At 37.2% G+C, this 16228-nt stretch overlaps 1 protein-coding gene across 1 annotated transcript in view; it reads left to right on the forward strand.

The window, feature by feature from the left end:
* CHM (CHM Rab escort protein) overlaps positions 1 to 16228 on the forward strand; it is a 209157-nt gene that overhangs the window by 52315 nt on the left and 140614 nt on the right. The window contains exons 3-4 of the mRNA XM_007468558.1: positions 6185 to 6257; positions 8573 to 8697. Coding sequence (XP_007468620.1) covers positions 6185 to 6257; positions 8573 to 8697 — 198 coding nt within the window. The remainder of the gene's footprint in view (positions 1 to 6184; positions 6258 to 8572; positions 8698 to 16228) is intronic.

The following is a 16228-nucleotide window of genomic DNA, read 5'->3' on the forward strand; positions in this document are numbered from 1 at the left end:
TTTGTATTTCTGCAGTGTCAGTTGTTACTTCTCCTTTTTCATTTCTAATTCTATTGATTTGAGTCTTCTCCCTCTTTTTCTTGATGAGTCTGGCTAATGGTTTATCAATTTTGTTTATCTTCTCAAAGAACCAGCTTTTAGTTTTATTGATCTTTGCTATTGTTTCCTTCATTTCTTTTTCATTTATTTCTGACCTGATCTTTATGATTACTTTACTTCTGCTATCTTTGGGGTTCTTTTGTTCTTCTTTCTCTGATTGCTTTAGGTGCAAGGTTAGGTTGTTTATACGAGATGTTTCCTGTTTCGTAAGGTGGGATTCTATTGCTATAAACTTCCCTCTTAGAACTGCTTTTGCTACATCCCATAGGTTTTGGGTCGTTGTGTCTTCACTGTCATTTGTTTCTAGGTATTTTTTAATTTCCTCTTTGATTTCTTCAGTGATCACATAGTTATTAAGTAGTGTATTGTTTAACCTCCACGTGTTTGTATTTTTTACAGGTCTTCTCCTGTAATTGATATCTAGTCTCTTAGTGTTGTGGTCGGAAAAGATACTTGATACAATTTCAATTTTCTTAAATTTACCAAGGCTTGATTTGTGACCCAAGATATGATCTGTCCTGGAGAATGTTCCATGAGCACTTGAGAAAAATGTGTATTCTCTTATTTTTGGATGTAATGTCCTGTAAATATCAATTAAGTCCATCTTGTTTAATGTATCATTTAAAGCTTGTGTTTCCTTATTTATTTTCATTTTGGATGATCTGTCCATTGGTGAAAGTGGGGTGTTAATGTCCCCTACTATGAATGTGTTACTGTCAATTTCCCCTTTTATGGCTGTTTGTATTAGCGTTATGTATTGAGGTGCTCCTATTTTGGGTGCACAAATATTTCCAATTGTTTTATCTTCTTCTTGGATCGATCCTTTGATTGTTATGTAGTGTCCATCTTTGCCTCTTCTTATAGTCTTTATTTTAAAGTCTATTTTGTCTGATATGAGAATTACTACTCCAGCTTTCTTTTGGTTTCCATTTGCATGGAATATATGTTTCCATCCCCTCTCTTTCAGTCTGTATGTGTTTCTACGTCTGATGTGGGTCTCTTGTAGACAGCATATATACAGGTCTTGTTTTTATATCCATTCAGCCAGTCTGTGTCTTTTGGTGGGAGCATTTAATCCATTTACATTTAAGGTACTTATCAATATGTATGTTCCTATTCCCATTTTCTTAATTGTTTTTGGTTTGTTATTGTAGGTCTTTTCCTTCTCTTGTGTTTCTTGCCTTGAGAAGGTCCTTTAGTATTTGTTGTAAAGCTGGTTTGGTGGTGCTGAACTCTTTCAGCTTTTGCTTGTCTGTAAAGGTTTTAATTTGTCCATCAAATCTGAATGAGATCCTTGCTGGGTAGAGTATTCTTAGTTGTAGCTTTTTCTCCTTCATCACTTTAAATATGTCCTGTCAGTCCCTTCTGGCTTGCAGAGTTTCTGCTGAAAGTGCAGCTGTTAACCTTACTGGGATTCCCTTGTGTGTTATTTTTTATTTTTCCCTTGCTGCTTTTAATATGTTTTCTTTGTATTTAATTTTTGACAGTTTGATTAATATGTGTCTTGGCGTGTTTCTCCTTGGATTTATCCTGTATGGGACTCTCTGTGCTTCCTGGACTTGATTAACTATTTCCTTTACCATATTAGGGAAGTTTTCAACTATAATCTCTTCAAGTATTTTCTCAGTCTCTTTCTTTTTCTCTTCTTCTTCTGGAACCCCTATAATTCAAATGTTGGAGTTTAGTGTTGTCCCAGATGTCTCTGAGACTGTCCTCAGTTCTTTTCATTCTTTTTTCTTTATTCTGCTCTGCAGTAGTTATTTCCACTATTTTATCTTCCAGGTCAGTTATCCGTTTTTCTGCCTCAGTTATTCTGCTATTGAACCCTTCTACAGTATTTTTCATTTTATTTATTGTGTTGTTCATCGTTGCTAGTTTCATCTTTACTTCTAGGTCCTTGTTACATGTTTCTTGTGTTTTGTCTATTCTATTTCCAAGATTTTAGATCATGTTTACTATCATTACTCTGAGTTCTTTTTCAGGTAGACTGCCTATTTCCTCTTCATTTGTTGGGTCTGTTGGATTTTTATCTTGCTCCTTCATCTGCTGTGTGATTTTCTGTCTTCTCATTTTGCTTATCTTACTGTGTTTGGGGTCTCCTTTTTGCAGGCTCCAGGTTCGTATTTCCCATTGTTTTTGGTGTCTGTCCCCAGTGGATAAAGTTGGTTCAGTGGGTTGTGTAGGCTTCCTGGTGGAGGGGACTATTGACTTTGTTCTGGTGGATGAGGGTGGATATTGTCTTTCTTGTGGGCATGTCCACGTCTGCTGGTGTGTGTTGGGGTGTCTGTGGAGTTATTATGATTTTAGGCAGCCTCTCTGCTAGTGGGTGGGGTTGTGTTCCTGTCCTGCTAGTTGTTTGGCATAGGGTGTCCAGTTCTGTAGCTTGCTGGTCGTTGAGTGAAGCTGGGTGCTGGTGTTGAGATGGAGATCTGTGAGAGATTTTCGCTGTTTGAGATTATGTGGAGCTGGGAGGTCTCTTGTGGACCAGTGTCCTGAAGTTGGCTCTCCCACCTCAGAGGCACAGCAGTGACTCCTGTCTGCAGCTCCAAGAGCCTTTCATCCACATGTCTCAGAATAAAAGGGAGAAAATGTAGAAAGAAAGAAATAGAGAGAGAGAGAGAGAGAGAGAGAGAGAGAGAGAGAGAGAGAAAGAAAGAGAAAGAAAAGAGAGTGAAAGAAAGAACGAAAATAAAGAGAAAGAAAAGAGAGAGAAAGAAAGAAAGGAAGTAAGAAAGGAAGGAAGGAGGAAGGAGGGAGGGAAGTAAGAAGCGAAGGAAGGAAGAAAGAAAAGAACGAAAGAGGATAAAATAAAATAGTTATTAAAATAAAAAATAGCAAAATTTTTTTAAAAAGAAAAAAATAACGGACGAATAGAACCCTAGGACAAATGGTGACAGCAAAGCTATACAGACAAAATCTCACACAGAAGCATACAGACACACACTCACAGAAAGAGGAAAAGGGGAAAAAATAATAAATCTTGCTCTCAAATTCCACCTCCTCAATTTGGGATGATTCCTTGTTTATTCATGTATTCCACAGATGCAGGGTACATGAAGTTAATTGTGGACCTTTCATCTGCTGCTTCTGAGGCTGCTGGGAGAGATTTCCCTTTCTCTTCTTTGTTAGCACAGCTCCAGGGTCTCAGCTTTGTATTTGGCCTTGCCTCTGCATGTACGTCGCCGGAGGGCGTCTGTTCTTCGCTCAGACATGATAGGGTTAAAGTAGCTGCTGCTTCGGGGACTCTGGCTCACTCAGGCCGGGGGCGGGGGTGGAGGGAGGGGCACAGAGTGCGGGGCGAGCCTGGGGGAGGGCGGGGCAATGAGTGCGGGGAGAGCCTATGGCGGCAGAGGCCGGTGTGATGTTGCGCCAGCCGGAGGCGTGCCGTATGGTGCCCCGTGGAAGTTGTCTCAGGGTCGCGTGGCCCTGGCAGTGGCGGGTTGCAGAGGTTCCTGGGATTGGAGGTGTGGATAGTGACCTGTGCTCGCACACAGGATTCTTGGTGGCGGCAGCAGCAGCCTTAGCGTCTCATTCCCGTCTCTGGGGTCCGCGCTGTTAGCTGCGGCTCGTGCCCAATTCCGTAGCTCCTTTAAGCAGCATTCTTAATCCCCTTTCCTCGGGCAGCAGGAAACAAAGAGGGAAGAAGAAGTCTCTTGCCTCTTCGGCAGGTCCAGACTTTTTCCCCGGACTCCCTCCCGGCTAGGCTAGCCGAGGTGCACTAATCCCCTGCAGGCTGTGTTCACGCTGCCAACCCCAGTCCTCTCCCTGTGCTCTGACAGAAGTCCGAGCCTCAGTCCCCAGCCCCACCCGCCCCGGTGGGTGAGCGGACCAGCCTCTTGGGCTGGTGAGTGCCGGTCGGCACTGACCCTCTGTGCGGGAATCTCGCCGCTTTGCCTTCCACACCCCTGTTGCTGTGTTTTCCTCCGCGGCTCCGAAGCTTCCCCCCTGCGCTACCCGCAGTCTCCGCCCCCGAAGGGGCTTCCTAGTGTGTGGGAACCTGTCCTCCTTCACAGCTCCCTCCCACTGGTGCAGGTCCCATCCCTATTCTTTTGTCCCAGTTTTTTCTTTTTTCTTTTGCCCTACCCAGGTACGTGGGGAGTTTCTTGCCTTTTGGTAGGTCTGAGGTCTTCTTGCCTTTTGGGAGGTCTGAGGTTTTCTGCCACCGTTCAGCAGGTGTTCTGTAGGAGCCGTTCCACGTGTAGATGTATTTCTGGTGTTTCTGTGGGGAGGAAGGTGATCTCTGCGTCTTACTCTTCCGCCATCTTCCCGATTCCCCCTTCTATCGATAGTTTTTATTGCTTTCTGTGTCCTGTCTGAGAAGTCTTTGTCTACCCTGATTGTCAGATTTCTGATATATATTTACTAGTTATAAATTGATGTAGCCCTTAAAAAATTTTATTTAGGTCTTGAAGCTTTCACCCAGTAGTCAGAGCTTCTCATTTAGGACCTTATGGTGGCTTAAAATAAATCTACATATCTCAACAAAAAATTTAAAGACAGTGGTTTTTATCACTGCTTCAGGTTTATTTTTTTCAACACTCAGGATATTTTATAGTTTTGTTGAGTGATGTGTTTAGAGGATGGGGAGGGATGGCAGGAGTGTATTATTCTCAGGCAAGGGAGAAGAGAGTATAAATTTGCTATGGGAAAACTCTAACATCCCTCTCTTTTCCCTCCTTCTTCTCTGTACTGGCTATTACCCACTTTCTCCTTCCACTGTTGTCTCTGATCCAAGGGATCATAGCTTCTAGGCTTCCTTGATTCCAACACCTAGAATTGTTAGTATAGCTGAAATTTTGCCTAAATTTTAAAGCTCTCTAGAGATCTGGATAGTGTAGGAATTTGCATCATCCCCAAGAGAATTATCAGATTTTTAAGTAAAGTAGTGATCTGTATTAATAGACCTACTTTCACAGGTGTTCAGTTTAACCATTTTCTCTGTTAGAGCAAGCAGTGATTTTTGGTAAAATATTTGAGCCTAAAAACTGACTGTTCTTGAGACCAACCAAGAGTTGATTGAGGAGAAATCTATCAGAATTTTTAGAGGATATCCAGTAGCATTATGGATGAGTAATTTTAGATATCATCTTAAAGGTTTTAGTTTTTGTTTAAAAAAGACCTTTTATAGATTTTTATTTCATTAGAGAAGGATACAGAGAAGCAAAAATGTAAACAAAACCAAGAATCTCTCAGAACTAGAGTAGATATTGTAGGTGGGTTTGAGTGTACTTTGGGGCTCATCATACAAAGAATCAGTATAATGTGATGAGTTTTGCAAGGATTGGGAAGCCCAGTGTGTAGTGCTGAGAGTTCTGGTTGCCAAAAGTCTGCTACTTACAGAAGTTAATCAGAAGTCCAGTGTCTACAAGGTTTACCTGATCCTAGCTAGGAGACCTCTGGGTTCTGTAAAACGGAGTGATCTTCACAGGACTGTGGAGTGAAGAATAGTTTACCCAGTTACCAGTGGAAATGTTGTTGTTATACTTATCATGGAAGTCTTGATGTGAATGACTGTGTCCCAGGATCTACTTTTATTTGTGGCCCTGAAGGCTTAGAATGGCACAGGGCCTTCCAGCAGATCTTGAGTAGCCAATTATATATGTGTATATACAAAATTTATTTAGGCATGGGAGATGGGTTTGGTGGCGGTGCTAGCAGTGGATATTTACTGCTTGTGGAAAACTTAGCAGTTTTTTCCAGTGGCTTTCTTTGAGATCTACCAAGATATTCTTCCCAGCCATTTTTATTAACCCAGGAGTGAGATTTGTTTATGTTAAAACAAATATACTGCTCAGTGACCATATCAGGATGTTCACAATCACATGATCCCGTGGCACTTGATCAGTGCTGAAAGCTCTAAGGAGGCCAAAGCGATCTTTTAACTCCTTATACAATGAAAAGTTGACTTTGAGATCTGAAAGGCCCACTTCTATTTATTTTGTTCTACTGTCTCCTCTAATCTCAGCATCCCTATTATGTGTGCTTTTGAACTCTGGGGTAGCATTGTTGAAAATGACATGGGATGAAGATCAGTGACTTGATTTTTTTATACCCTTTTCTTTACTCTTATTTTTTATTGTTACAGAAGAAGCTACTATGGAGGAAACTGGGCCAGTTTTAGCTTTTCAGGACTGTTGTCCTGGCTAAAGGAACATCAGGTAAAGTTCTTATCTGATTTTTTAATCTACTAGGTTATATTTTGTGTCACATAATAACCCTGCATTGAAGAAGACACTAAGTTTCATCTGTAATATAGGATTGATAGCTTATTTACTTATTTAACAAAAACTGTGCAGTCACCTTTGCAGCTAATATTTTTCCAATACCTCTAAAATATAGATTTCACTTTTTAAGTATAAACAGATAACATTGGCTGAAGAATAAATCATATATGTTTCATACCGTTTGCTAATTACTCTGTACACCCAAATATCAGGCAAGATTTTTTTTCTCCCAGTCTTTCAGAAAAAATATTTCAGTCTTTATAAAATCTCACATATTACTAGTTGTTCTTTCAGTTAGTATGTTTTGGAAAAAAACCTAAGTGTTTGGGGAAGATACATTAATTTGAAATGATCTCAGTCATTGGTGGTTTTACATATTTGTAGAAGTCACGTGACAGAATCATACCTGACAGTAAAAACAAAATGCAAGGAAAGAAACAATATAAATTTAGTAATTTTTTTCCCCTAAGGGTAGGATCTCACTACTACAACTGTTGGATATCATTGTAAATAAGTTTTTAGAGATCATTTACAGCGTACGTTTAACACGGGGAGTTGATTGTCATGCAGTTTACCAATTTTTATGGGACATTAAAAAAACTGTCCTAATTTTATGTTAATGGTGCATGTGGCTTGAAATGGAATTCCTACTGAGAGCATCATACATAGAATCAGAAACTGCTGTATCTCAAAAGGGTTCAGACATTTGGGAAAGGAGGATGATAGACTCTAGAAAACTGTATTCAGTTAACTAAGAATAATACAGCTAAGACTTAACTAAGCACTTAACATGTACCAAGCTAAGCATTTTAGTTTTCTTGATTGATTTAATGGTATATATGACTCAAAAAGTGTAGTGATGACAAAGACATTGACATTGAAGGTACACTGAAGATTCAGTTTGAATCTTATTATTGTGTGAAATGAGAGTGTGGAGAAACAAGCAATATTTGTAAAGTAACATTTCATGTAATAACTCAAACTATGTATGAATCAAGAAAGTAAATGTTATAAATAGATTCATTTAACTGTTTAAATGAATATGCCTCATATTTTATGTTGATCAGAAACCTTTTTTTGAACCTTATCCTTGGGAAGTGTGTGTGAGGATCACCTCATGTTGAGTCATATTCAGTACTTCCATGCAAAAATTTAGTCTAGATTCTCAGAACAACAGCAACAAAAATACCCTAATTGTCTGAATGGAAAATTTTTGGTGAGTGAAGGGATTTTTAAAAAATAAATTTTGGTAATGGGTTAGATTTATTAAAACAAAATATTTTTGTAGATGTTTCTTTTATTTTAATGCTTCTTTTACTCGAACATCTTGACTCTGTCACCATATCCTTTTTTCCTTCACTCTCTGTCCCTGGTCCATAGTTCTTTTTTCAGGCTGTTAACCCCTGTCTGTATGTTCAAAGTTCCTGTACTTCACCTCCTCTTCTATTTATGTTGGGATGTTTAATGCTGTCTAATAATTACACTTAATAATAAGAGCCATCTGCCACTAGTTTTCTTTAGCTTAAAATATTAAATTCAGGACAGTGCAGCCTTTTAAAAATAATTATTGCCCTACTTTATGAAATCTGTAACTTTAGAAATTTTCTGAGGTGAATTTACTTAAAACAAAGGCTACTGTAGTTATATTTCACTACTAGTTTGTTGAGTATATATAATACATTAAAAATTTTTTCTCTCTGAGAGATGGGTAACAAATGGATTAAAATTTTAAACAGATTAAAAATTGATCCTTGACCTTTGGAAAAGGTATATCTTGACATCTTCAAAAATCCCCTGTATTCAAATATTGTATCATATAACTTTCTCCATAAAATATAATTAGGAATTATTGAAAAACTTAAAGGGCCACTTTCAGTCCTTAGTGAGAGTTTATATACTTTGTTATACATTCTTGTTTTTATTGTATTTCTAAATATAAAATAATCAGGTCGATTATTATAAAGTCCTTAGTTATACTGGGCTGAGTACTTTTCAAAAATACTTTTACATATAATCAAAATTTGACAGCTAGTGACCAACCTTCAAAAATCTGAAAGTCAGCAGAATGAAGTAATTTTGGGCCTGCTTTTTTAACAACAAAATGTAAAACTTTATTATTAATAAGTAATATGTGCATTTTGATGTGATGAGAGGCAAAGCATGAATTTAGAAAGGTATAAATTTTCTCAGAAAAGTAGAGGTTCAGAGTACCCAATTTAATTACAATTTCTTATCTGTATATTGTTTAGGAAAACAGTGATATTGTAAATGAATGCCCACTGTGGCAAGAGAAGATCCTTGAAAATGAAGAAGCTATTGCTCTTAGCAGGAAGGACAAAACCATTCAACATGTGGAAGTGTTTTGTTATGCCAGGTATGAAAAGTATTTATTTACAATAAACTATGTTCATGACTTCTTATTCACATGTCTTCAGAAGAAGCCAGCAATAAGAATTTATACGGCATTGGTTGCTACAAGTCTACTTGATATGCTGGTTTGCGTTTTTTAAAATGTAACATTAGTTTTGTTAGGTTTGTTCATTTGTATTATTTTTTAAATTCCACATATAAGCGATACCATGTAGTACTCGTCTTTATCTGACTTATTTTATTTAGCATAATACCCTCTAGGTCCATCAATGTTGTCGCAATTAAACTTCAAAAACCAACAAACTCATAGAAAAAGAGATCAGATTTGTGGTTACCAGAGACGGGTGTGGGGTGGTGGTGGTGGTGGTGGCAGGGTGCAGGGAGGGTTGGATGAAGGCAGTCAAAAGTTACAAACCCAGTTATAAGATAAATAAGTACTAGGGATGTAATGGACAACATGATTAATATAATGAACACTGCTGTGTGTTATATATGCAAGTTGTTAAGAGAGTCAATCCTAAGAGTTCTCATCACAAGGAAAACTATTTTTTCTATTTCTTTAATTTTGTATCTGTATCAGATGATGAATATTCACTAAACTTATTGTGATAATCACTTCATGATGTATGTAAATCAAATCATTATGCTGTACACCTTAAACTTATACAGTGGCATTATGTCAATTATATCACAATAAAACTGGAAGAAAAAAATAAAACTTTCAGTTTTCTCTGTTTAGATAATATATTAATGACTTATAATTTACTGAGCTCTTTTATTTTTACTTTTTATTAAAAAAAATTTTTTTTGGCCGCACTGCATGGTATGTGGGATCTTAGTTTCCAGACCAGGGATCGAACCCACACCCCTTGCAGTGGAAGCACGAAGTCTTAACCACTGGACCTCCAGGGAAGTCCCGTGAGCTCTTTTAAATACATTATCTTATTTGATCCTTACAATGGTCCTGTGCTAGGATAGAGCAAATAGTATTAGATTTTTCACAGAGTCCTCAGTGGTGCTCAGAGAGTTTAATTTGCTGAAGGTCACATGGCTTGATAAATGTCAAGGCCATACCTAAGCTAGATAGTGGTGGAGTCCAAGATTAAAGCCCAGGGTTTTTTAATCCTAATTCAGTGTTCTTCTAACTCTTAGATAACATTCAGTATAGCAAAATGGAAAATTATAATTTTGAATTAAAGAAATCAAATTGAGTGGTCATGACATCTGGGGGCATGTTTTTGTAAATCAAGAGAGAAGTGGGGGGAAAGTAATGTTTTCAGTGTCTCCTTCTGAGTGAAAGAATTCATTGTTTTAAAACAATTGGAATAGTTTATTTTTTCAGATGACATGGTTGATGGGCTGAAAGGTGACAATCACATAGTTCAGGTCAACTGTTATGGAGTTGAGGGATTTAGAAATCAGACTGTCAAGCTCTTTAATAGTAATTAAAACTTAAAATCCAAGATACTAGAAATTTTTCAGGACGTGTACTGTCATCATACACATCCTTGCTGTGGTACAGTGGTAAGCGTGACCTGAGCCCGTGAAAAGTTGGGGAACCTGTGGTTGATCTCTTAACCTATATTCATATCTGTCAGGTGACTAGCATTTTCTGCCATTAATACATAGTTAATTTTCTATGATTTTCTGCAAAAGGACAGCCTTTGAAATGTCAGATACAGATTATAATTTGCATAATGCTAAATGGCATTCAGTATGGAAAGGTATAACTCTCTGATATTGTTTAGATCCAGCGTAGACAGATCTAGAACAGAAGGTGATCTCAACTGAAAATTCATATGCTTTAATGAAACCAGGAATAAATATTTGGTAACTTTCTTGTGTGTCCATGAATACTACTTGACTAGAATATAGTGACAGTCACACTCAGGCCCTTTGAGAGGTACTTTTGCTATTTCAAGGCCTTTGATTTCTCTGTGTTTCATGACAATTAGTGTTTATGGTTTCTGGTGACTGAAATGACACATTTTGAGTGCAGAGGAAATCATCTCGTTTTTTATTTCTGATCTCTTCAGTTTCATTTTTGGAACTTTTCAAAGTGATAAAAGATTGGTGGTGGAAGGTTTGTTTTAAAACAGAGAAGTAGGACTCTGTTATATATTTTCATTGCCCATTAGAGGTTGGAACAAGAGGTGAACTGGGATAATGTTCTATATGTCTTCATTTACTTGGAAAGAGTAGCTAGTTATTAATGCCATAGTAAGCAGAATGAGCCCTGAGAGCATCCAGTGGGGGAATGTACAGAAAATCTACTTGTCTATAATAAGTGCTACAAACATGAGTAAACAGGAATAACAGTGCCTTTCTTAGCCCCAGCCAGACTATGGCATCCTTAGCCTTTTGGATCATGACCACAAACTTGGCATTATATGAAAAGGGCTAGGGCCAAAATACCTGTCACAAAGATTTACTTTATATGCGAATTCATCACCCAGGGCCCACTGGCTTAAATCAAAATCCTTGTTGAATACATATTTCTGACAACCCTATTTTCTGGTTTTCCTACTATAGTAGTTTAAAGTGGCAAATAGGAAAGGGGTGTCTGCTGGAGGCAGGCACACTGAGAACCACACTGAGACCAGGGTTATACTCCTGCCTTTATGATTCAACTTACTGTGTGATACTGAGCAAAAGATGTCCCCTTGGACTAGGTCATCTCAGAAGTCCCTGTGGGCTCCAACATGCTGCTGTTTTACGTGTTAGTTGATAGACTAACAGAGGAAAAGTAGACAGAATCAGCAAGCTGAGAGCAGGCTTTGGGCCATTTAGTGTAGGGGCAAATGGCTTTGAATCAGGATCCCTCAAAGACATCACTGTATTATAGCACAGTATAACAATTGATCATAATTCTATCCCGATGTCTTCAGGAAAAAGTTAAATTATGTTCTCTCTACTCCACTTGAAAAGGTGGGGGTATTTGAAATACACTTTAGAAAGATGAGTATTAAAACTGATTAAAGGGCTTCCCTGGTGGCACAGTGGTTAAGAATCTGCCTGCCAATGCAGGGGCTGTGGTTTCGAGCCCTGGTCTGGGAAGATCCCACATGCCGCAGAGCAACTAAGCCCATGCGCCACAACTACTGAGCCAGTGCTCTAGAGCCCTCGAGCCACAACTGCTGAGCCCACGTGCCACAACTACTAAAGCCCATGCGCCTAGAGCCTGTGCTCAGCAACAAAGAGAAGCCACCACAATGAGAAGCTCACACACAGCATCGAAGTGTAGCCCCCGCTGGCCGCAACTAGAGAAAGTCGGCGCGCAGCAACAAAGACCCAACACAGCCAAAAAAAACCCAAAAAAACAAAACTGATTAAAATAAAAATTTTATCATTTTAAGAGATTACTTTTGGTTCTCGTAGAAAATTCCCTCATTTTCTCCCTATGAAAGGATATCACTGTGTAGTAGATCCTCGACATTCTTGTGGGTTACATCACAAAATTCCTTGTGAATCCCCTTTTGTAAATATGTAATGAAAAATATGGTGCAGGTTCCTGGCTTTTTGTTGTTATTGCTTTGTTTACATATGTGTTATTGATGTTACTGTTACATTTTGTGGATATAGTCTGTGTGTGTGTGTGTGTCTGTCTGTGTTTCATTCTGTACAGTTTTAACACATATGTGGGTTCATGTAACCATCACCACAGAGAACAGATCAGTTCCATCACCACAGGGATCCCTCCTGTTGCCATTTTATAGCCACACCTCATCTCCTTCCCCAAAGTCCTAACTCCTGGCAACCACTAATCTGTTTCCCAACTCTATAATTTTGTCATTTTTGAGGACATTATGTAAATGGAACTGTACGGTATGTATCCTTTTGCCACTGGCTTTTTTCACTCAGCATAGTTACCCAGAGATTCATCTAGGTTGTTGCTTGCATCAGTATTTTGTCCCTTTTTATTGCTGAGTAGTATTCCATGGTAGCAATGTACCACAGTTTATTTAGTCATTCATCCACTGAAGAATATCTGGGCTGTTTCCATTTTATCTGTTACAAATAAGAATGCTATAAATGTTGGTTTACAGGATTTTGTGTGAACATAAATTTTTATTTTTCTGGGATAAATGCCCAAGTGTACAATTCCTGGGTCATATGTATGTTTAGTTTTAGAAGAAACTGACTTTTCCAGAGAAGCTATACCATTTTACATTCCCACCAGGCATGTGTGAGTGATTCAGTTTCTCCGTATTCTCACCATCATTTGGTGGTGTAACTTTTTTAGTTTAGCCAATCTTATAGGTGTGTAGTAGTGATATCTCATTGTGGTTTTAATTTGCATTTCCCTGATAGCTGATTTTGAATATCTTTTCATGTGCTTATTTGCCACCCATGTGTCCTTTTTGGTGAAATACCTGTTCATGTCTTTTGCTCATTTTTTAATTGGATGGACTTTTGTTTTCCTGTGGAGATTTAAGAGTTCTTTATATATTCTAAATGTGTCCCTTGTTAGATATGTGGTTTACAAGTTTTAATTTTTGTATAAGGTGTGAGGTTTAGGTCAATGTTCATTTTTTTTAACCTATGGATATCCAGTTGCTTCAGTACTATTTGTTGAAAAGGCTGTTTTTCCTCCATTGAGTTACTTTTGCATCTTTGTCAAAAATCAACTGGCTGTACTTGGATGGTCTGTTTCTGGATTCTGTTTTCTGTTCCATTGATGTCTATGTCTTTTCCCACACCAGTATCACACTGTTTTGATTACTGCAGCTATATAGTTGGACTTAACAACATCAGTTCGAATGATTTCCCACAATTTATTCTTCTTTACCAAGATTGTTTTAGCTGTTCTACAGTTTGTGCCTTTCCATATAAATGTTTTAATAAGCCTGTCCATGTCTAGAAAACATTGCTGGAATTTTGATAGGAATTGCACTAAAGTTATAGATCAACCTGGGGTGAATTGACATCTTTATTATTTTGAGTCTTCCAATCCATTGACAAGGTAGGCCTCTCCATTTAGGGAGGTCATCTTTGATTTTTTTCTACAGGATTGTGTAATTTTCAGCATACCAGTTCTGTACATGTTTTGTTAATTGTATACCTAAGTATTTTCTTTGGAGCCAGTGCAATTGTAAGTGGTATTATTGCTTTTTTAAATTTGGTTTTCACTTGTTCATTATTCATATCTAGAAATATAATTGGTTTTTATGCATTCATCTTTTATCCTGAAATCTTGCTGAACATGCTTATTCTAGGAATTTTTTGGTAGATTCCTTGGGATTTCTGCATAGGCAGTCATGTTTTCTGCAAAGAGGAACAGTTTTACGTCTTCCTTTCCACTGACTTTTTTTTTTTAGTCTATTTTCTATTGAGAGTCGTGTGTTTTCTGTCCATAGCCACATACTGCAAGTTAATTGTATTCTCTACTTATCCTTAGCCTCACTTAGTGAGCATTTTTTTCATAAAGGAAGTTATTATCACTTCCTGAGGACTTTGTAATTATACACTAATGCTGGGCAATCATTTAGGCTCTCTCACTTGCTAATTATCTTGATCTTGTACACTACTCTCTCAGCATATGCAAGTCAAATCCACAATCTGACCAAATGACAAATTACCAAAAGCCTTACACTTTAATGGTCATTCATGCCAAGAGTTTATTTTATTTAGTTGCATCAGGCATATAGAGAGAAGTCAAACCTCAATCCTTGGTAAATTATGCATATAGAATATTGTTTTAAATATTGATATTTTGGTAAATTTCCAAAATATCATGTAAAGATAGCTTTATAATGATATGAATGCTGAAATATTATGACTTGTCTTCCATCTTAGACCAGATGAGTTAGCTTATAGAGTTGACGTTTATTAGGCCAAAATCTATGGTTTGATTCTCATAGATGTTGCTTGATATTTCATCAAGGAAGAATAGTGTCTATCTCTTGGCCACAAACAATATTATAGTCATAACCAGTAGCCTTTTGGTTTTTAATCTTTGATTACAAGGAGGACAGGGCAAGGATTCAAGTAGGTCAGTGCAAACCCATCACCACTGCTTGGAAAATACCTCAAACTACATGGCAAGTCAGTAACACCATATTCTAATGTAAACATATAGGATAGCACATTATTTTTTTTTTATGATTGTTGACTTTACTTATTTTCAAAAATAATTCTTAAGTGTTCAATCTAAAGGTTTTAGTGATCTTTTGAACATTAAAGTTAGTATTTTTTGGTTATTGCATAGTTAGGCCAAATATTAAAATAGAAATTGTAGGGATTAGTCTCTTTTCATAACTTAAGTCCAGTTATCACAAATTCTATAAAGAACTACCCAGATTGTTTTGTTTTATCAGTGCTTTGTTACCCTGAATGCTGCTTGTAATAGGTGAGATAATCTCTAGTTTGGGCCAGAAATACTTTTACTATACATAGATTATCTTTCTTTGAAACAAATTTTGTGATTATACAGTTGACTTATAGAAGGGAAGAATAAAAGAACTATAGCATTTATTGGATATTATCTTTGTGGCAGCTGCTATAACTTGCTTCCTTACATATTTTATTTCATTCAGTTTCATTTAATCTGTGCTATGACCAGGGAGAGCCAGAGATAGGAGAGCCAGGATTTGAGCCTACATCTATCTAACTCAAAAGTTTGTGCTGTTTCCATTGTGTCACGTTGTATTTCAGGAATCAGATAAATACATGTATGCGCATCAAGGAAGCCATTCCACCAAGTGAATAAAGTATTTCCTTTGTGAAGACTAGCACCTAAAGAAGTACATTTACTTCTTTAATTTACTAGAATAGTGTTTAGAATTGTAAAGTATTATACCTATATTGGGGAATGCAAGTGCCTAACTCCCAATGTTCAGAAGATAAGGGATGAATCCAGTAACCTTTAGTTGTGACAATAGTTTGTACGCCACAAGATACAGTAGTTTAGGTGAGGGAATAAAAGCAGCTGCTATTTCTGGTTTTAAATATCCAACAGAAGATGAAAAGGCACAGTACATTAATCCACGCAAACCCAAACAGTTCTTAGGTAAAAGATGATTGCCTATTAATTGCATGATGTCATATAGTTTCTTTAGTAAGAAGAGATTTTTATCTTTCTAAAATATTGGCAAGAACTTGTACCTTTTCTGTCCTTTCTTTTTTTGCATAATACTGAACATTGTTTCCCCTGTTCTGGCGTGATAATGTTAAAACAGGATGGAAACTTGCTTATTAGATTTACAGACGAACCAGCTCTTTCGTGGATTGATACTAAAATAAAGATATTGTAATACTCATCTAAAATTCTGTTTATTTACTTTAGATTCTAAAACTTTAATTTAAAAATTTTATAAGTAACATGAGCCTTTTAAGCAAAAACGTAATAATACCAATAAGAAGAAAGAAATACAAAATTAAAAAAAATGAAAAATCACCTATAAGTTTTATAATTTAGAGGAAGCTATAATTTACCACTGTGTACAAGTAAGTTTGTTTTAGGCTATAAGTGACACAGTGCCCAACTAAAAGTGGATGGGTAGGTGGGAGGGTAGGCAGGTGGGTGGGTTGGTTGG

Source organism: Lipotes vexillifer, unplaced genomic scaffold, assembly GCF_000442215.2.
Source record: "Lipotes vexillifer unplaced genomic scaffold, Lipotes_vexillifer_v1.1 scaffold1336, whole genome shotgun sequence".
NCBI lineage: Eukaryota > Metazoa > Chordata > Mammalia > Artiodactyla > Lipotidae > Lipotes > Lipotes vexillifer.